We start from the raw sequence: 23,331 nt of genomic DNA on the forward strand, positions 1-23,331 counted from the left end.
AATTGTGGTTACTCGCAATTAGAGTTGTTTTTTGATCTTTGTGATTTGTACACTGAATTCAAAATCTTGTGATTTCTTTACTGGTGTTTTAAAAATGCTTTATTTGTTGTCAAAATCAATAAAAATTTATCTTTAAAAAAAAAAAAAATTGTACACAATGCAGCCAGAGCAAAGCATTGTTTATAGAAAGCAGCCTGTTGTGGAGCATCGCTGCAAAGTGAAAGTGCTAACGGTTCCCTCATGTGTCCTGTTCTTTCTGCAGACATGCTGAATTTTCTGTGATGACATCTCAGATCACAGCATGTTCTGCCTTGGGGCACAGGTCCCTCAGATACAACACATGTGCACACTCACCTATAACCAAGGTCCCTCAGATACAACACATGTGCACACTCACTTATAACCAAAGTCCCTCAGATACAACACATTTGCACACTCACTTATAACCCAGGTCCCTCAGATACAACACATGTGCACACTCACCTATAAACCAGCTCCCTCAGATACAACACATGTGCACACTCACTTATAACCCAGGTCCCTCAGATACAACACATATGCACACTCACCTATAACCCAGGTCCCTCAGATACAACACATGTGCACACTCACTTATAACCCAGGTCCCTCAGACACAACACATGTGCACACTCACCTATAACCCAGGTCCCTCAGATACAACACATGTGCACACTCACCTATAACCCAGGTCCCTCAGATACAACACATGTGCACACTCACCTATAACCCAGGTCCCTCAGATACAACACATGTGCACACTCACTTATAACCCAGGTCCCTCAGATACAACACATGTGCACACTCACCTATAACCCAGGTCCCTCAGATACAACACATGTGCACACTCACTTATAACCCAAGTCCCTCAGATACAACACATTTGCACACTCACTTATAACCCAGGTCCCTCAGATACAATACATGACAAAATATATAGGCACACTTACCTGGGCTGATAATGTCACTGGTTTCCTCATCCGGGGCTCCCAGTTGGCCCTTCATACACAGATCTTCTGTTATCTCAACTTTGACTATTTCAGCATTATCTTCATCTGTACAAATAAAGCAGATTCAGTTTTTATATCACATGATCTAGTTTTGATAACTTTACCATAAAACAGAATATTTCACAGACAGACAACAGCACCAAATACACACACTCTGGTACTTTCTATCTATATTTTTACTTTTTAGCTTCTATAAAAATACAAGATGAACTAAACAAGGGTTAGACTAATTTTGTTATCTGCGCTTATAAAGCAGACAGTAAACTACAAGGGAGAGCAGTAACTGTGTGCACAGCTCCGGCAGACTCTCAGATATTACTACTCACCGGCAGGGAGGGACCAATGTATTTCAGTCTGATGACTATTCATGTCATCTGTCTCATCCTCTTCCTTCACATTAAATAGCCCAGTGCCCGGGTTTTCCTCTAGACGCCCTGTAATAACAGCAATATATTACCTGATAGTACACAGATTTATTATTTACAGCTGTAATTATACCCATATATCAGCACACAAAGATTGTATAAGTGAGCTCAGACCCAGTACTACTGCAGCTGTAGTGCTATAATTATACTGTGTATCAGCAAACACAGCTTGTCTATGTGAGATCAGACCCAGTACTACTGCAGCTGTAATGCTATAATTATACTGTGTATCAGCAAACACAGCTTGTCTATGTGACTCAGACCCAGTACTACTGCAGCTGTAGTGCTATAATTATACCTGTGTATCAGCAAACACAGCTTGTCTATGTGACTCAGACCCAGTACTACTGCAGTTGTAGTGCTATAATTATACCTGTGTATCAGCACAAACAGCTTGTCTATGTGACTCACACCCAGTACTACTACAGCTGTAGTGCTATAATTATACCGTGTATCAGCACACACAGCTTGTCTACGTGAGCTCAGACCCAGTACTACTGCAGCTGTAGTGCTATAATTATACCTGTGTATCAGCACACACAGCTTGTCTAATTGACTCACACCCAGTACTACTGCAGCTGTAGTGCTATAATTATACCTGTGTATCAGCAAACATAGCTTGTCTATGTGACTCACACCCAGTACTACTGCAGCTGTAGTGCTATAATTATACCTGTGTATCAGCAAACATAGCTTGTCTATGTGACTCACACCCAGTACTACTGCAGCTGTAGTGCTATAATTATACCTGTGTATCAGCACAAACAGCTTGTCTATGTGACTCACACCCAGTACTACTGCAGCTGTAGTGCTATAATTATACCTGTGTATCAGCACACACAGCTTGTCTATGTGAGCTCAGACCCAGTACTACTGCAGCTGTAGTGCTATAATTATACCTGTGTATCAGCACACACAACTTGTCTATGTGACTCAGACCCAGTACTACTGCAGCTGTAGTGCTATAATTATCCCTGTGTAATAGCGCACACAACTGTCTATGTGACTCACACCCAGTACTACTGCAGCTGTTGTGCTATAATTATACTGTGTATCAGCACACACTGCTTGTCTATGTGACACAGACCCAGTACTACTGCAGCTGTAGTGCTATAATTATACTGTGTATCAGCACACACTGCTTGTCTATGTGACACAGACCCAGTACTACTGCAGCTGTAGTGCTATAATTATACTGTGTATCAGCACACACTGCTTGTCTATGTAACTCAGAACCAGAACTACTGCAGCTGTAGTGCTATAATTATACTGTGTATCAGCACACACTGCTTGTCTATGTGACACAGACCCAGAACAACTGAAGCTGTAGTGCTATAATTATACCCCTGTATCAGCACACACAGCTTGTCTATGTGACTCACACCCAGTACTACTGCAGCTGTAGTGCTATAATTATACCTGTGTATCAGCACACACAGCTTGTCTATGTGACTCAGACTCAGTACTACTGCAGCTGTAGTGCTATAATTATACCTGTGTACCAGCACACACAGCTTGTCTATGTGACTCAGACCCAGTACTACTGCAGCTGTAATGCTATAATTATACCTGTGTATCAGCACACAGCTTGTCTATGTGACTCAGACCCAATACTACTGCAGCTGTAGTGCTATAATTATATCATGTATCAGCACACACAGCTTGTCTATGTGACTCACACCCAGTACTACTGCAGCTGTGGTGCTATAATTATATCTATGTATCAGCACACACAGTTTGTCTATGTGAGATCAGACCCAGTACTACTGCAGCTGTAGTGCTATAATTATACCTGTGTATCAGCACACACAGCTTGTCTATGTGACTCAGACCCAGTACTACTGCAGCTATAATGCTATAATTATACCTGTGTATCAGCACACACAACTTGTCTATGTGACTCACACCCAGTACTGATGCAGCTATAGTGCTATAATTATACTGTGTATCAGCACACACAGCTTGTCTATGTGAGATCAGACCCAGTACTACTGCAGCTGTAGTGCTATAATTATACTGTGTATCAGCACACACAGCTTGTCTATGTGACTCAGACCCAGTACTACTGCAGCTGTTGTGCTATAATTATACCTGTGTATCAGCACACACAGCTTGTCTATGTGACTCAGACCCAGTTCTACTGCAGCCTTAGTGCTGTAATTATACTGTGTATTATCACACAAAGCTTGTCTATGTGACACAGACCCAGTACTACTGCAGCTGTAGTGCTATAATTATACCTGTGTATCAGCACACACAGATTGTCTATGTGACTCAGACCCAGTACTACTGCAGCTGTAGTGCTATAAGTATACCCGTGTATCAGCACACACAGCTTGTCTATGTGACTCAGACCCAGTACTACTGCAGCTGTAGTGCTATAATTATACCTGTGTATCAGAACACACAGCTTGTCTATGTGACTCAGACCCAGTAATACTGCAGCTGTAGTGCTATAATTATACTGTGTATCAGCACACACAGCTTGTCTATGTGACTCAGACTCAGTAATACTGCAGCTGTAGTGCTATAATTATACCTGTGTATCAGCACATACAGCTTGTCTATATGACTCACACTCAATACTACTGCAGCTATAGTGCTATAATTATACCTGTGTATCAGCACACACTGCATGTTTATGTGAGTTCAGATCAAGTACTACTGCAGCTGTAGTGCTATAATTATATATGCATATCAGCACACACAGTTCTCTAGGTAATTTTTTCTTTTTTTATAAATACATTTTTATTTGAATTTTAGAATAAAAAATAACAAGTGGAGCCACGCAGGACCCCTACACATAAATTCACAAACTGAAAAAATTTGGACATACTTGTCCAGTTACAATTACTGACAGGATACTGATATGTAAAAGAAAGGTCCTTCCACAGTGAGGGAAGGAGACTGTTCTGTTCCATGAAAACATATATATGTAAACAATACATTACATCAAAATCTCGAAAGTCTAGGGAATGGGGGAGAAGGAGGGGATGAAGGGGGAGAGAGAGAAGCGCATGTTGGGGGAGGAAGTTGTAGTTGTCGACAAATCATTACAAGAAGAGAGGGTAGAGAAGTAGCAGCCGTCCCCTTATCTAGTTATGTATTGGGTGGATCGTCTTGCGTCGTAACCGACGATTGCCACAGTGTGTCGTATTTGTCTTTCCAGTCAGCCCACTTTGGGGGAAGCACTTTTTCCAGGACCTGGCAATATTGGTTTTGATGGAGGACAGGAGATATATACTGTACATATCAGACTATGGTGTTTTGGAAGGGTATGTAAATCTAGCTGGAGGAGAGCTGTAGCCGGATTTCTAGGTATTCCAATCTCAAGTGCAGACAGGGAACTGAAGTACAGGTTCCATAATGGTTTAATTTTTGGGTATTCCCACCATACATGCAACATGCCACCAGGAAGACCGCAGCCCCTCCAACATAAGGGGGAAGTCCCCAAAAACATTTTTGATAGACGCGTGGGGACTAAATACCAATGGGATATAACTTTGTAATATGTTTCAAACATTGTTACACAATGTAGAGGTTTCTTAGTCAGTGTGGGCCCTTTGCCAAGTGTTTACAAGAATGCAAATGTGATGGAGTGTTTCCCACCTAAGTAAGTGTGGTGCTAAGTCGGGTAGTTTAGCTCCGTCAAGGAGGTTGTAGTGTATTGATAATGTTCTGAATAACCTGTTGCCCCTGTGCCAGACGGACTCCCATGGGGTGAGCAGACGAGAGAGACTGGGGCGAAATCCTAGTGAGGAAGCTTATAATTCTAACCAGCTCAAAGCGGAGGAATGCAGGAAAGGCTATATGTGGATCTAGTTGGTCCAACTCGATAAAACCATCCTGGTGGGTTGTGGACCAAAAATCCGAGACTCGTTTGACACCTAAATGGGCCCATGCATTTGGGTAAGTTTCCGCCAGGCCCATATGGAGACCAGTTACTAAAGTAACCGGGGAGGGATGGGGTGCTATCAGGCGGCGGTGACGGATCTTGTCCCAAACAGAGAGGCATTCTAAGATTACAAGGTTAGTTATACCGAGAATTCTGCGACTATGGGATGGGGTCCAGATCAGGTCTTTAATATATATTAGGGGGTAGAGAAGCTTGTTCAATCTCTCTCCATCTGTCATGTGTCTGAAGTACTTCCCATCGGGATATATGCGTGAGCATTGCCCCTTCATAATACTTAATAATGGAGGGGGAGGCCAGTCCTCCCAACTAGATAGGGAACTGAAGGTTTTTATGGGAGATTCTGTGGATCTTTCCCTGCCAAATGAATTTTGTGAATTCGCTTTGGAATTGTAATAAGAGATGCATGGGAACTCTAATCGGGAGGCATAGAAACAAATAAGTAAGTTTTGGCAGGAAGGACATTTTAAGGGAGGTTATGCGACCCATCCAAGAAATAGACTTAAAGTCCCATTTGTGTTTGAGTTGCCGCAGTTCAGCTAAAATCGGGAGATAATTATCTTTGATCATCTGCGCTACACTGTTGGATATCCTGACTGCAAGGTGGGTGATCTGCTCATTCATCCACTTAAAACTAAATGTATCGTTCAGGTTAAGGATGTACTCTTGTGGGTATCCCCACCAATATACTTCAGTTTTAGATATCTTAAGTTTGTAAAAAGAGAAGTCCCCAAAAGTTTTCAGGATCTCCAAGAGCCTAGGTATGTAATAGGCCGGGTTTGCAGAGAATATAGTAATGTCATCGGCGAACAATGCAATTTTGTGCCTTGTTTCTGAAAGTATGATCCCCTCCATTCCCTTGTCTGAACGTATTCGTTCCGCCAAGGGTTCCACTGCCAGAGCGAACAGCAGCGGAGACAGGGGGCATCCCTGTCTGGTGACATTTGAGATCTGGAATGGGGTGGTGTGGAAACCCAGCCCCTTGACCCTGGCTGTCGGTGTGGAGTAAAGCGCTTGAATGGCCTGGTAGATTGCAGGAGGGAATTTGAAATTTTTGAGAGTTTCTCAAAGATAGGCCCATCTGACATGGTCAAAGGCCTTCTCGGCATCTAAAGAGATAACCGAGAAGGGCTTATTCATTCTTGTTGATTCACATGTGATATTACTGAGGCGTCTAGTATTGTCCGGGCCTTTGCAGTTATAAACGAATCCAACTTGATCTGGATTAATTAAACTAGGCAAAAGTTTACAGATACTGTTGACCAGAAGTTTGGAATAGATTTTGACATCCATATTAATCAAAGGAATTGCCCAGTAGTTGGAACACAGGGAAGGGTCCTTGTTTGGTTTAGGGATTGTAAAGATAGAAGCTACCAAGAACTCTTTTCTAAAGCTCCATTCTTCTCTAGCAAGGCTAAAGAACCTGAAGAGCAGGGGGGGGGGCAGTTCCTGGGTATAAGCCTTATAGAATTGGGCGGGGAATCCATCTGGCCCAGGGGCCCTAAAGGGTTTTAGACGTTTGATCGTTTGTTTTAGCTCCAGTAAAGTGAAGGGGGCAATGAGTGAGTCCTGCTGTTCAGGTGTAAGTGTCGGGAGGTTTAGTGAGTTAAGGAATTGTTTAATTACGTGTATTGGGGCAGGATGGGTATTTTCCTCTTCCTCAATGTTATATAATTTTGAATAATATTCTGCGAAACAGTCTCCTATTGATGAGGGCAGTCTGAGCGTTTTGTTGTGTTGAATTTGATAGATGCAGGACACTCTATGTCGATGTCACAATTTGTTAGCCAGCATAGTATCAGCCTTATTTCCTTTATGATAAAATAATTGTTTAAGTTTTGCAAGATTGTGTTGGGTGCGGCGCAATTCTAATTGGTTTATGTGTGCCCGAATAGTGGAAATTTGTGCAGATATTTAATCTGTGATGGTGGTGGGGTTGTCAGTCTCTAAAGTTCTAAATCGGTTGTGTGCCTGGGCGAGCGTTAGTCCAGCAAGCTTTCGTAAGCGGGCCTGCTTGCAAATAATATAGCCTCTAACTACCACTTTAATAATTCCCCAAAGGATGTCATCTGTGGTCTGAGCATTATCATTTAGTCGGATGAGTTCAGTTATGTCACATCTCAGTTCCTCTCTCATCCATCTCCATTCAGGCGGCAAGGTCTTCATCCATCCTGGGGGCATCTTCTATCTTCATCCCGGCAGTGCGGAGCGGAGCCACCCTAGAAGCCGATCCCATCCTGCGTGGTGCGTTCTCTTCATACGGTCGCCGCCATACACTAAAGTTGAATGCAAGGTAGCCGTTTCACAATGGCGTACCTTGCATTCCTATTGGCTGATTTGATTCTATGAATTCAAATCAGTCAATAGGATGAGAGCTTCTGAAATCCTATTGGCTGTTCAAAACAGGACCAAGGACAAAGAATTCTGTGGTGCAATGTAGGGCCCAGTGTCAGAAAGTTGGGTCTCCGATCAGAACACATCAAAAAGCACCCAGAAATGATTTAAGACATAGCACTGGAGAGTACTTAACTGGCCAGCAATTAGTCCAGATCCCAATCCCATAGAGTACCTGTGGAGAGATCTAAAAAGAGCAGTTGGGAAATGGAATCCTTCCAATCTGAGAGACCTGGAGCAGTTGGCGAAAGAAGAGTTGTCCAAAATTCCAGTAGAGAGGTGTGAGAAACTCATTGATGGTTACAGGAAGCGATTGATTTCAGTTATTTTTTTCCAAGGGGTTTGATACCAAATATTAAATTGAGGGTGCCAATAATTTTGTCCAGTTCATTTTTGGAGTTTTGCGTGGAATGTGTCAGATGTGGCTTATTTTTCTCCACTTTTTTGTGTCATACCAATACAAACAAAAGAAATAAACAAGAGAATGCCTAAACATTTGAAATTGCAACAATTTTCTGGTGCATTATCTGACAGAAATGAAGGGGTGCCAATATTTTTGGCCATGACTGTATATACATACAGTATATATGATTATATATAGATATAGTTGTATACAGATATATATATATATATATATATATATATGAATATTTATTTAAAAATACATAGAACACATTCAATACACTGTAAAACACATTATTAAATATTATATTTGAAATGAAATGATTTTTCTTATTTCAAGGAATTTGAGTGGAAAGGGCTCCAAAGTATATATACATACATACATACACACACACACACATGTATATGCATGCATATATACATTACTTTGTCTTATACTATATACCATTTTAACCTTTATACATTTTTTTAAAATGTATGTAAATATTTTTTATTAGATAGTGTATATATGAGTGTAACAGTTTATTTTAATATATTTATGTTGTGTTCAGTTTATGCAAAGTCTTCAGTCACGCTTACCCAACGAGCACAAATTTAGTTTGTGCTTGTGCGGTCGTGTTTACTTTCAACTTTTAATACACTCGCAAATTAATGCAGGTGCGATATTCTGAAAGAATCTGTATTGTGTTTCAGAATTAAGAGACTGCATATAGAAAAACATCATTTATGCTTACCAGATAAATTCCTTTCCTTCCGGATAGGGAGAGTCCACGGCTTCATTTCTTACTGTTAGGAATACAACACCTGGCCACCAAGAGGAGGCAAAGACACCACAGCCAAAGGCTTAAATATCCCTCCCACTTCCTCATTACCCCAGTCATTCTGCCAAGGGAACAAGGAAAAGTAGGAGAAACATTAGGGTATAAATGGTGCCAGAAGAATAAAATAAATAATAGGGGACCGCCCATAGACAAGAAAAAACAGACGGGGCCGTGGACTCTCCCTAAGGAAAGGAATTTATCTTGTAAGCATAAATTATGTTTTCCTTCCTAAGATAGGGAGAGTCCACGGCTTTATTCCTTACTGTTGAGAAAACTATACCCAAGCTCCAGAGGACACTGAATGAATAACGGGAGGGAACAGGAAGAGGTGGACCCTATTCTGAGGGCACCAAAGCCTGCAAACCTTTTCTCCCGAAAACAGCTTCAGCTGAAGCAAAAACATCAAATTTGTAAAATTTTGAAAAAGTATGCCGCCTTACAAATCTGATCCATAGAGGCCATGTTCTTAAAGGCCAAATAGGAAGCCACTGCTCTAGTGGAATGAGCCGTTATCCTCTCAGGAGAACGATGTCCCACTGTCTCGTAAGCTAAGCGGATGGCACTCCTTAACCAAAAAGATAGGGAAGTCGAAGTAGCCTTCTGCCCCTTACGCTTAGACAACAAATAGACAAAAAACAAAGAGGAAGATTGTCTAAACTCCTTAGTAGCCTGAAGACAGAACTTTAAGGCGCGAACCACATCCAAATTGTGAAGTAAGAGTTCCTTCGGTGAAGGAGGATTAGGACACAAGGAAGGAACCACAATCTCCCGATTGATGTTGCGATCTGACACAACCATAGGAAGAAAACCTAATATAGTAAGTAAAACTGCCTTATCTGCATGAAAAATCAGATAAGGGGGCTCTCACACTGCACGCAGAGGCAATAGCCAATCAAAAGAGAACATCTGCGCGCAGAGGCAATAGCCAATCAAAAGAGAACCTTCCAAGATAACAAATTAATGTCAATGGAATGCAGAGGCTCAAACGGAAGCTGTTGCAAAACCCGAAGAACAAGATTTAGGCTCCAAGGAGGATCCCCAGATCTAAACACAGGTCTGATCCTAATCAGAGCCTTAACAAAGGACGGCACGTCTGGAAGCTCAGCCAGTCTCTTGTGCAATAAAACCGATAGGGCCGAAATCTGTCCCCTCAGGAAACTAGCAGAAAGGCCCTTCTCCAGCCCATCCTGGAGAAAATATTAGATCCTGGGACCCTTAACTCTGTGCCAGGAAAAAACACGCTCTTCACACCAGAATAAGTAAGTCCTCCACACCTTGTGGTTTATGAGCTTGAATAAGAGTATCAATGACACTCTCAGAGAAACCTCTCTTGGCTAAGACTAAGCGTTCAATCTCCACACAGTCAGCCTCAGAGAATCAAGATTTTGATGAACAAATGGACCTTATATCAGTAGTTCTCTGCAACAAGGTAACTTCCACGGAGGAGATGAGGACATCCCCACTAGATCCGCAAACTACGTCCTTCACGGCCACGATGAAGCAATCAGGATTACTGATACCCGCTCCTGCTTGATGCGGGCCACCACTTGAGGAAGAAATGGTAATGGAGGAAAAAGATATAGGAGTTTGAACCTCCAGGGCACTGCTAGTGCATCTATTAGATCCACTTGGGGATCCCTCGACCCGTACCTGGGTAGCTTGGTATTGAGACAGGACGCCATGAGATCTATCTCCGGCGTCCCCCCCTTGCTGCATATCTCTGCAAACACCTCGGGATGGAAAGACCATTCCCTGGATGGAAGGATTGCCTGCTGAGAAAATCCCCCTCCCAGTTCTCCAGACCCGGAATGTAGATCACAGACAGTGAACAGCTGTGGGCCTCTGCCCACTCCAGAATCTGAGATACTTCCTTCATCGCCAAGGAACTTCTCGTTCCCCCTGATTGTTGATGTAAGCCACAGAGGTTATATTGTCTGATTGGAATCTGATAAACTGGGACGCACCCAGTAGGGACCAAACTTTCAGAGCATTGAAGATCGCCCGAAGTTCTAGAATGTTGATCGGGAGAGAGTTCTCCTCCTGAGTACACAGGCCATGAGCCTTCTTGGCCCCCCAAACAGCTCCCCATCCTGAGAGACTTGCGTCTATAGTCACAAGCACCCAGGATGGTCTCAAGAAGGATGTCCCTCGGGACAGGTGATCTGGACAAAGCCACCAAGAGGGCGATTCTCTCGACCAGTTGTCCAGAGAAATCTGAGATAGATCCGAATGATCGCCATTCCACTGCCTCAGCATACACAGTTGCAACGGTCTGAGATGGAATATAGTGTGAAAAAAAAAGAAGTGTGGTTGCGCCTTTATTTACAAATAGAGGCCTAAAGCTGATAAAACTGAGATGGAACCTGGCAAAGGGCATGATGTCCATGCTGGATACCATGAGACCAATCACCTCCATACACTGAGCCACAGATGGCCTTAAGGGGGTCTGGAGGGCACGATATGTTGAAGCTAGCTTGCAACGTCTCTGGTCTGATAGAAATATTCTCATGTCTATGGAATCTATTATAGTACCCAGGAATTCCACCCTGGTGCTTGGTACAAGGGAACTCTTTTCTAGATTTATCTTCCATCCGTGGGATCGAAGAGGATAGAGAAGAGATTCTGAATGGTCCTCTGCCAGACAAAACAATGGTGCTTGAACCAGGATATCTTCCAAGTAGGGAGCTACTGCTATACCCTGGGTTCTGGCCACCGCTAGAAGGGCCCCTAGAACCTTCGTAAAAATTCTTGGAGCAGCAGCTAGACCAAACAGAAGTGCAATGAACTGGAAGTGCTGGTCCAGGAATGCAAACCTTAGGAACTTGAAGTGTTCCTTTTGGATTGGGACGTGAAGGTAGGCATCCTTAAGATCTATAGTGGTCATGAACTGCCCTTCCTATACCAAGGGAAGAATGGACCGTAATGTCTCCATCTTGAACGAGGGGACATTCAGGAATTTGTTTAAGCACTTTAGGTCCAGAATGGGACGGAAGGTTCCTTCCTTTTTCGGGACCACAAAAAGTTTTCAAGAGTATCCCAAACCTTTTTCTGCGATAGGATCTGGGACAATGACTCCTAAGGAGGACAGATCCTGTATACACCCCAGAAAGGCCTCCCACTTTTCTGGTCTGGAAGACAGGTTTGAGAGAAGGAATCTGCCCCTGGGCAGCTGCGACTTGAAGCCTATTTTGTAACCCTGATCTATGACCTCTAGGATCCATGGATCCTGCATGTCCCTGAACCAAGAGTCTGCAAATAGTGACAGTCTGCCCCCTACGCGGTCCAGAAGAGGACCAGGGGCCGCCCCTTCATGCTGACTTGGGCTCGGCAGACTTCTTGTTCTGCTTGCACTTATTCAATGACTGAGCCGGTTTCCAAGTTCCCTTGGATTGCTCTGGCTTAGAGGAGGACTGTTGACGTTGGGTCTTATCAGAGGGAAAGGAACGAAAATTAGAATTCTGTCCATTATACTTGTTCTTTTTATCTTGCAGTAGGAAGGCACCCTTACCTCCTGTGACCGTAGAGATAATGAAGTCCAGGCCTGGACCAAACAAAATCTTTCCCTTGAAAGGGAGAGAAAGCAGTCTAGGCTTAGAAGTCATATCCGCAGACCAAGACTTCAACCAGAGAGCCCGACGGGCCTGAACAGAAAAAACAGCAGTTTTGGCATTTAGGCGAATAATCTGCATATTGGCATCACAGATAAATGAGTTAGTGACCCTTAAGGCTTTAATTCTCTCATGGATAGCGTCAAGGGGACTTTCCACCTCTATCAAATCCGATATGGAGTCACACCAATAGGTATCCGCTTCTGCAACCGCGGTAACAGCCGCCGCCATTTGGAATAAATTTACAGAAAGTTGAAACATCTTTCTCAACAAGTTTCCATTTTCTTATCCATGGGCTCCTTAAACAACGAACTATCCTCAAGGGGGATAGTTGTGCGCTTAACAAGCGTGGAGATAGCCCCATCTACTTTAGGGACAAAACCCCACAGCTCCAATTGAGAGTCTGGGACCGGAAACAATTTCTTAAATGAAGAGGAAGGGGAAAAGGAAGTTCCAATCCTTTCCCATTCGTTCTTAATAATGTTTGCCATCTTTAGGGGTACAGGGAAAGTCTGAGGTACCACCCTGTCTTCGTAAACTCTATCTAATTTAGGAATCAAAGATTCCTCCGGCAGCTTGGCCTCTGGAACCTCTAACATAGCTAACACCTCCTTTAACAGAAAGCGTAGCTGTTCAATCCTAAATCTAAAACTAGTTCCTCCACAGCCGGAGGTTTAGAGGTAGTAGACTTTGACCCAGAAAATTCATACTCTGAAGTATCAGAATGAATCGCATTATCGGATAACCTAGTCTCAGTTAAATCAAATAAACTCTCAGATGCCCCCTGGGAAGGATAGCAATATTTGACCTTTCGCTTGCACTTAGTAGGGCGAGGCAAAGCACTAATGGCTGCAGACACCGCCGTTTGTAACTGCGCTGTAAAGTCTGAAGGTAACAGGCCCCCTCCCACCGGAGGGCTAGGAATGCTATGGGAAGCTGCATGTGCAGGTGGACGGCTCAGTGGTATCAAACATATTAGTTTTCTTTGACACAATCACTTTGTTATGGCATGTGGAACATAATTGATCAGGCTGGAAAACCTCGGCCTCCTCACAATATAAGCAGGGATTAGTCTTAGGTAGAGAGGGACTAACCTCTAACGCATCAGAATACTCTATAGCTAGGGTACAACCCGGACGGCTATAGAATAAGAGTGTTAGAATACTAAGGCACCTTTTTTACCCCCAATGGCTGGGGCACTCATATGACACAGGCACCATAGAGAAACTGCACCTCCCCGTTGACTAGATCGGTCAGGAAAAGGAAATGAAAACCGAGACCACTCCCGTTCACATGGTGCGCAATGCAGGACCACCCCTGCTAAGAATAAAAAGTGCGCCAAGCTTAACAAGCTGCGCAGCCTTCAAAGTCAATAGTAAAACCTGCACGTTCCAACGTCAGCCTATGTGCACAGAAAACATCTCACACATATCACAGCATAAATCTAATAAAACTATAAGATTAATCCCCACTGTTTAATAATCCCCCTCAGGAGATATTAACCCTTGATTCCATACAGATAAAGGAGTCACACTGTGACCCTAACTTCTAACGTTTACATATGTGTATAAAATGAAATAATCTTACCGGAATCTATGCCGTGGAACAGAAACACAGCCTCTCAAGTTTGACAGACCTCAGCATCGCTTCTGACATGGACTTGAGTGATTAAAAGCAGGCAGTGAAACTCATCAACACTGATTGCTTAGGAGCTGTTAATATGAGTCTGGATGGTTTCGCAGAGAGACTCTCCCTGCATCTCCAGACTCTAACTTTCATCAATGCTCTCACTGAGAGGCTGACAAGACTACTTAAAACTCCAGTCCCATATCAAAGGGTAGATACTCTTCCTAGGAACTACTCAGAAATCTTCTTACACTTCTCTGCCAACCTCCTGTGACGAAAGGCAAAGAATAACTGGAGGATGAGGGGAGTGGGGGAGGTATTTAAGCCTTTGGCTGGGGTGTCTTTGCCTCCTCCTGGTGGCCAGGTTCAAAATTTCCCACAAGTAAGGAATGCAGCTTTGGACTTTGGAAATAAAAGGAACACCTAAATCAGGAGCTGTGAAGGCAACCAGCTGCTTGGTAACTGGATTAAAGAATTTATTGATTATTTCCGGTGGTTGCTTATCCATAGTGACAGTATCATCTATGTCTAAGGCAACCAAGACTTCTCCATTCTAAAATTAAAGAAAACATATTCAGATACTGCTTCAGTGAGTCCTGAGTGTCTGAAATTCAGTCCTGCAGAATTACCTTCCTTTTAAAAGTAAACATAATAACTCACCCAGGCAGATTGATTGCAAGCTCATGTGGTTAGTACAGTATTTTACTGGACATACACTGACTAAACTGGAATTTGGGGGCTCAGGTAAACGTGTGATTCGACCTATCAGGGGCTTTATTTCAGTGCGTGTTAGATTTCTTTCTGTTAAATATTGTTTGGTGGAACATGCACCAGCATGAGGTAAACTACACTGAAGTTCATGGGTTTAAATAAGAACATTTCTATATAATTATGCTTATTAGGGTTAGATTTATCAATGGCATTGTCATGGCTGTGATAACAGATATAGATAGAGAGCAGATTATATATTTTAAGATCAGTAAACTCAGCTTTGTATATAGGTATTTTGCAGCGCAGTGACTACACAGTGTATATGAGTGGGGGATGAAGATTACTGCAGCACAACACATAAATATACAACTGAATTATAAATATTACACAGATACAAGCTGAATGTTACTGCTGAACTTGTCTCTAAATAATCACTTTGATCTATCTGTGTTTTATCTATTAAAAAGGCAAAGTTACTTAACCCTGAGCTGCTCACTAATATGTGTCTGCTGTGTAACCATTTGATAAATATTTATTTACATGAGACAAAAATGTCACCATCACAGAACATTCCCTTTACTTAATATGCGCTAATCACCTTTAGCCGTATTTATAGGAACTTCACCCTCCTCAGTCTTCACCTGATCCCACGTATACAGATCTTCTGTTATCTCAACTTTCACTACATCAGTGTTATCTGCGTCTGTACAAATAAAGCAGATTCAGTTGTTATATCACATGATCTAGTTTTTATATCACATGATCTAGTTTTTATATCCCATGATCTTGTTTTTATAACTTTACCATAAAACAGTTTGTGTATTTCCCAGACAGACAATAGCACCAGAAAAACACACAGTGGTACTTTCCCTCTATTCTCTTGCTTATCTTACATCTTTTTAGCTAAAAGAGCAATTTAGACACAACACACATGCACATTCACCTGTAACCTGCATGCCTCACACATATCACACGTGCACACTCACCTGTAACTCTCACCCCTCACACATATCATACATGCCTCACACACATCATACGTACACACTCACCTGTAACCTGCATGCCTCACACATATCACACGTGCACACTCACCTGTAAATCACATTCCTCACACACATTATACGTGCACACTCACCTGTAACTCACACCCTTCACACACAACATTTGTGAACACTGACCTGTAACCTGCATGCCTCACACACACATCTAACGTGCACACTCACCTGTAACCTGCATGCCACACACATATGTGGACACTCAACTGTAACCTGCATGCCTCAAACACATCATACGTGCACTCACCTGTAACCTGCATGCCTCACACACATCATACGTGCACATTCACCTGTAACTCCCATACCTCACACATCATCATATGTGCACACTCACCTGTAACTCCCACCCCTTACACATCATCATACGTGCACACTCACCTGTAACTCCCACCCCTTACACATCATCATACGTGCACAATCACCTGTGACTCCCACCCCTCGCACACATCATCTGTGCACACTCACCTGTAACCTGCATGCGTCACACACATAAATACGTGCACACTCACCTGTAACTCCCATCCCTTACACATCATCATACATGCACACTCACCTGTAACTCACACATCATACGTGCACACTCACCTGTGACTCCCACCCCTCACACACTTCATATGTGTACACTCACATGTAACCTGCATGCCTCACACACATCATACGTGCACACTCAGGTGTAACTCACACCCCTTACACACATCATACGTGCACACTTACCTGTAACTCTCACCCCTCACACACATCATATGTGCACACTCACCTGTAACCTGCATGCCTCACACATTATACGCGCACACTCAACTGTAACCTGCATGCCTCACACAAATCATACGTGCACACTCACCTGTAACCTGCATGCCTCACACATATCACACATGCACACTCACCTGTAACTCTCACCCCTCACACACATAATACATGCACACTCACCTGTAACCTGCATTCCTCACACACATCATACGTACACACTCACCTGTAACCTGCATGCCTCACACATATCACACGTGCACACTCACCTGTAAATCACATCCCTCACACACATCATACGTGCACACTCACCTGTAACTCACACCCTTCACACACATTTGTGAACACTGACCTGTAACCTGCATGCCTCGCACACATCATACGTGCACACTCACCTGTAACCTGCATGCCACACACATATATGTGGACACTCACCTGTAACCTGCATGCCTCAAACACATCATACGTGCACACTCACCTGTAACCTGCATGCCTCACACACATCATAAGTGCACACTTACCTGTAACTCCCATACCTCACACATCATCATACATGCACACTCACCTGTAACTCCCACCCCTTACACATCATCATACGTGCACAATCACCTGTGACTCCCACCCCTCACACACATCATCTGTGCACACTCACCTGTAACCTGCATGCGTCACACACATCAATACGTGCACACTCACCTGTAACTCCCATCTCTTACACATCATCATACATGCACACTCACCTGTAACTCACACATCATACGTGCACACTCACCTGTGACTCCCACCCCTCACACACTTCATATGTGCACACTCACCTGTAACCTGCATGCCTCAAACACATTATACGTGCACACTTACCTGTAAATCACATTCCTCACACACATCGTACGTGCACACTCACCTGTAACTCTCACCCCTCACACACATCATACGTGCACACTCACCTGTAACCTGCATCCCTCACACATTATACGCGCACACTCAACTGTAACCTGCATGCCTCAAACACATCATACGTGCACTCACCTTTAACCTGTATGCCTCACACACACATCAATACGTGCACACTCACCTGTAACTCCCATCTCTCACACATCATCATACGTGCACACTCACCTGTAACTCACACCGCTTACACACATCATACGTGCACACTCACCTGTGACTCCCACCCCTAACACACATCATACGTGCACACTCACCTGTAACCTGCATGCCTCACACACATCATTACATGCACACTCACCTGTAAAAACCTCTTACACCCAGAGAAACCTGCTAGTAAGCCATTTGCAAGCTTAATAGCTCTGTTAAGTGACCATTTCCAGCCCAAACCACTAGAGATAGCAAAGAGATTTAAATTCTATAAGCGTAGGCAAGAGGCTGGTGAATCCATTTCAGCATATGCCATTGCATTACGTAGACTTGCAAGCACCTGTTCTTTTGGGGGATAACCTGCCCACTGCATTGCGAGATCAGTTTGTTATGGGCATTGCAAGAAGCTACTCACAGAAGAAGATTTAACATTTAAAAGGGATATGGACATTGCAAGCATTATAGAACAAGCCTCTAAAGATGCTAATGTGTTGCAGAGCAGACTAAACAACACAGAGGAAGTGAAGCTGGAAGTTTTTGAATTAGACTCTAGATCACGTTATAGAGAAGCACAGAGTAAGATACAGGGAAAGAGACATTCAAAGCAGGAACAATCATATTACAAGTGCTATCGCTGTGGAGCTGCTACACATGATGCAACTGCTTGCAGATTCAAGGATGCCAAGTTCCATGCTTGTGGTAAAATGGGCCACCTACAAAGAGTCTGTAGTTCCACAGCAGAGAGAGACAGCAATCGTCTGAGGGACAGAAAGAATAATTATAGAGTACAACTGCAGGAGTCTTCTAAAGATTCAGATGAACAATTTCCTATACAGAAGTTAAAAGAGAAATATTCACTGGTGTTTGATGGTCAGTTGGGGACTGTAAAGGGACGTCAGGTTTCTTTAAAATTAAAAGATGGAGCAACACCAACATTTTTTAAAGCAAGAAGTGTGCCGTTTGCTCTAAGAGGCGGAGTAGAGGCTGAATTAAAGCGACTTGAGGAGCAGAATATCATTGCTCCTGTCCTGAAAAGAAATGGTGAAATACGGATTTGTAGGGACTTCCACATGGCTCAACACACAGCTTGCAATAGATAAGTATCTGTTTCCCAGGATAGATGATCTTTTTGCATCACTGGCAGGTGGCAAGCAATTCACCAAAACAGATTTGAAAAATGCATATCTTCAGCAATCTGTACACGCGGATTCTCGACCACTACTCACCATTAATACTCACCGGGGGCTATTCAGGTATAATCATATGGTTTTTGGCATTGCACCTGCACCAGCTGTCTGGCAACGTACGATGTATGAGCTCTTGGCTGGAATTACAGGGACACAGTGCCTGTTAGATGACTTGCTGGTGACAGGCAGATCAGAGGAAGAACACAAACAAAATGTAGAGGCAGTCTTGCAAATACTTATGGAATATGGATTAAAGGTGAATTTGGATAAATGCCAATTCATGCAGGATCGCCTTGAATTTTGTGCTCATGTAATTGACAAGCATGGACTGCATACCACAGATGAGAAGGTCAAGGCCTTGCAGGATGCTCCAACTCCACAAAATGTGACAACTGAAATCCTATCTTGGTCTGTTAAATTACTACAATCGTTTTTTGCCCAATTTAGCTAACGTGCTTTACCCTTTACATCGTCTTCTGGAGAGCAAACATCCATGGCACTGGACAGTAGAATGTGAGACAGCTTTCAGTAAGTCAAAAGAACTAGTCCATAGTTCACGTCTTCTAGTACATTACCACTTGGAAAAACCACTTTGCATTGCGTGTGACGCTTCACCTTATGGACTGGGGCCGTTCGGTCTCATTCCATGGCTGATGGAACAGACAGGCCAATGGCTTTTGCCTCCAGATCACTCACAGCTGAAGAGAAAATCTACTCTCAGATAGATAAAGAGTCCATGGTAATCATATGGGCAGTAAAAAAAAATCATCTTTATATATATGGTTGATATTTCAAGCTGCTTACGGATCATAAACCCTTATTGACAATTTTCAACCCACAGAAAGGTATCTCAGGGGGGCGGAGCCAGCTTTTGAGGAGATAGGACGTGTGTGCTAGGGGCTCTGTCTCCATAAGAGCTAAAAGTGGAAGTAAACCTACAAATATTGCACTTCTGCACTTCTTCTCTTTCACTACATTGCACTATAACCTGGGTGCAATTGGGGAAAGTTAATCCCAAGTTTAGAGGAGACTTTTCACTTGGCCCTTATTGTACCAGCTTGGCCAGAGCAACTGCGGAATCCACAGCAGAGGGACTTGCTCTCCGGAGGGTCGGGGCTCCGCTCCGGAGGCTGATTCTCCCACATTGATAGAGGCCTGCAGTGGGGAAGGGGGTCCCCAGAGTTCTACCGGCTCACAACACCTACTGAATTGATCCGGGTGCCTGAGGCTCTGCAACGCTGCTCCTGACTACACTCCCCAGACAACAACACCTGACATTTTGCTCCAGAAGACCGGGGATCCACCCGGAGCATCTGCCTGCCAGCTGACGGTAGTTACGGGCTCAGAGCACTTACCCCCTCCCCATAGAGGAACTTGCGGCTGAGACTTCTGTGAGTAGGTGAGCGGCGCTGAGGAAGCCAGAAGTCCAGTAAAGTTGTGCGGTTGCACGGGATCCCGCATGGACAGAGGTAGGGGGTGATTACACCATCAAGGGGCTGTGGAATAGTGAGAGATTGCCTCCTCTCCAACGATACAGAGGCATAAGTTGTCTGCAGGTGAAGGCGGCAAAAGGCGCAAAGGGCGTGAAGAACGGCCATCTTAGGCCTGCATTGTGGCCATCATTGCGGCTGCTTGATTTAGAGGGCTTTGTGACACGGCCTTACCGGAGCCTCCTTGTTCAGGTTTCATCTGCCAGTAGGAGCAGAGGAGAGAGAGCGGAAGCCTTTCTGATTCTGGGAGGCTATATAGAGACACCTGCAGGTCCATTTCAACTCAGGGAGCTCCACGTGGATGGGTAAGACTTTTTTATTCACAGATATACACTGACTAGTCCAAGGCTCAGAGACTTCCATATACAACTATTTAAGTGACTGGCTAGGTTCCTTGCTTAACCCCTGCACAGTTTGAATAGCTACCAGTGAATAAAGCATCTAAATAAAGGGGACTTGCATCTGTACTGGTTGTGACCTGAGGGGAACCTGTGAATCTACAGAACTTATTTTTTCTCCTTACCCCTAACTGCCACAATACTCCAAGTAAGGCCCTTGGGACATTTGCCCTTTATCACCTGTGCCTACTGGGTATCCTCACAACTTATCACTGGGGCAGTATCTTTGGGGGGACAGTAACCCTCACAGAGGCTTGGATGCATAAACTGCAAGTTTGGGGACTCAGGGTCTAAAGCTGCTGCGTCAGCATAATTTTCTTTGAGCCTTAAGCCCAAAGTGGAGTGTCATTTTTTCTCTCTTTTGCTTTTATTATTTTTCTTTCTCTTGAAAAATTGCCTGCCTGATAACCCTTGTCTCTCTCTGCAGGGTCTGTGACATAACAACATTTATGTTTGCTCTAAAAACAAATATTGCCTTAAATGCCAACCTATGTTACTTATATTAATGTAATTTGTGCTGTCTTAATCTGCTGCATTCCACATGGTAGACTTTAAGTTTATGTCACTTTATTGTAGGTGTTATTGATTTAAATGGAGACACGCAGCATATATAACACACACTTTCTTTTTAGGTGTTAGGCGTGCCCTCTCCCCTCCTTTCCCGTCAGGGTATCGCTGGCGGGTCATATCCCTCTCCCTTTCCCTACATCGTCCTATGGTGACAACTCCCCTGGGAGAGGGCAGCATAAAGGTTTAATAACTAAGGTGACTTAATCTCAGGTTAAGAATTAAATAAAACCACTGGTTTTTTTTTTGCCCTCTTGTAGACAGGGGTGCCCCCCCTCCCCTTTATGGGGGATCACTATTCAGTGTGCATATTCCTGTGTTCCCTAAGTGAGTCCGTTTATAATATGTCAGTCTAAGAAGGGCCCTATGTGCCCCCCCCCTCCCACATATTCTAAGAAGATAACATCTAAGCATTAAACAGTGCAGTGACTATATTAGCAGTGACGGTCCCAGCCAACATGTTGCAACAAGCTAAGAAAAAACAAAAAGGCAGCTTCGGGCCTAAGAAAACTGTGATAGATCATTTCCACCCACAGGGACGAAAGGAACCTGTCAGATCGGAAGACGACAATTCTATTGCCTCAGACACTCTAGAGGACCACTTTGAGAGTAGGCTCTCTTCCTCCAATACTCCAGGCAGAAGCAAGGGGGACGCCCCGACTTTACCGTTAGAGTCCATCCAGCGCATGTTCGAAAACCAAAACCAGACCCTCACTAGAAGGTTTGACAAACTGGAGAGATCGTTTGAAGATCTGAGACGTGATATTTCCTCCATCAGTGAGAGAATCGACACCATTGAAAGGAAACAGGAAGATCTTATGGTGGACCATGCTAATTGGGTGGGCCAGACGCAGAGCCTGACAGATCAAGTGTCTTCCTTGGAGGCGAAAGTGGCAGACTTGGAAGACAGATCCAGGCGAAATAACGTGAGACTTAGAGGAATCCCTGAGTCGGTTCTCCCGCAAGACTTGGAAGAATATGCTCATCGCCTTTTCCAGTCTATCCTTGGGCCCGCTGCTGGAGATATAAATAGAATAGACCGAATTCATCGGATGGCGAGACCTAGAAACCTCCCCCCTGGCAAACTTAGAGACACTATAGCCCGTTTACATTACTACTCATACAAAGATAAACTGATGAGAGCAATGCTGCGCTCACCGCAACTTAATGGGCAATTCAGAGAGGTCTCGCTGTTCCCAGATCTGTCTTCCTATACCTTGGCTCAAAGGAGAAGCTTCGCAGAGGTCACCAAGGTTCTCAGAAGCAACCAGATCCGATACAGGTGGGGATTCCCAACCAAGTTGATAGTTACTAAAGATGGAGCTCAACATATCATCTTGACTCCCCAACAAGGACAGGAGCTCATTAGGACATGGCAGCTGCCGCAGCAGGACAGGTCCCTGTCAGCCTCCCCGAGGAGGCCCCCTATGGACCATAACGGGCCTGCCCGTCCACACAGACAAACCCCAGAACTGAGGGCGAATGCCCAGGAATGGAATCCAGGAAGCCCATAGCCCTGGGACCGACCCACTGCTCTTATAGGCCCGATCTATTCTCATTCTCCTAATGGTCCCTCCTCTTGATAGGATTGCCTGCGCACCCTAAAGAGTCTTAGGGGCTCCAGAGATACTTGAGGTCTGGGGCCAATTCTTCCAACCTTACCTAATATCAAGCACAAGGTTTACATATGATTAGTCATTTTTAGACTCGTCTGGGGACCTATGGGTCTCACTTACACAGAAAATATAGGTAGACTTGTAGAAGTTAAATGTAAATTGTATTATTGAATGTTCTCATGTCACATAAGCAATAATGGTTAGTCTGCCAAATCAGATTACGAGGTTGATGTTATTTAGGGCCTATAAAG

The 23,331-nt window shown here is 43.9% G+C and overlaps 1 protein-coding gene across 1 annotated transcript in view; it reads right to left on the reverse strand.

Moving 5' to 3' along the window:
- The window catches only part of LOC128658035 (gastrula zinc finger protein XlCGF8.2DB-like), a 91,029-nt gene extending 73,474 nt beyond the window's left edge, over nt 1–17,555 (reverse strand). Inside the window, exons 1-4 of the mRNA XM_053712482.1 lie at nt 17,543–17,555; nt 15,527–15,631; nt 1,355–1,462; nt 969–1,073 (exon numbers count right to left, since the gene is read on the reverse strand). Coding sequence (XP_053568457.1) covers nt 969–1,073; nt 1,355–1,462; nt 15,527–15,631; nt 17,543–17,555 — 331 coding nt within the window. The remainder of the gene's footprint in view (nt 1–968; nt 1,074–1,354; nt 1,463–15,526; nt 15,632–17,542) is intronic.
- Between the last annotated feature and the right edge of the window lie 5,776 nt (nt 17,556–23,331).

This window comes from Bombina bombina, chromosome 4 (genome assembly GCF_027579735.1).
Source record: "Bombina bombina isolate aBomBom1 chromosome 4, aBomBom1.pri, whole genome shotgun sequence".
Taxonomy (NCBI): Eukaryota; Metazoa; Chordata; class Amphibia; order Anura; family Bombinatoridae; genus Bombina; species Bombina bombina.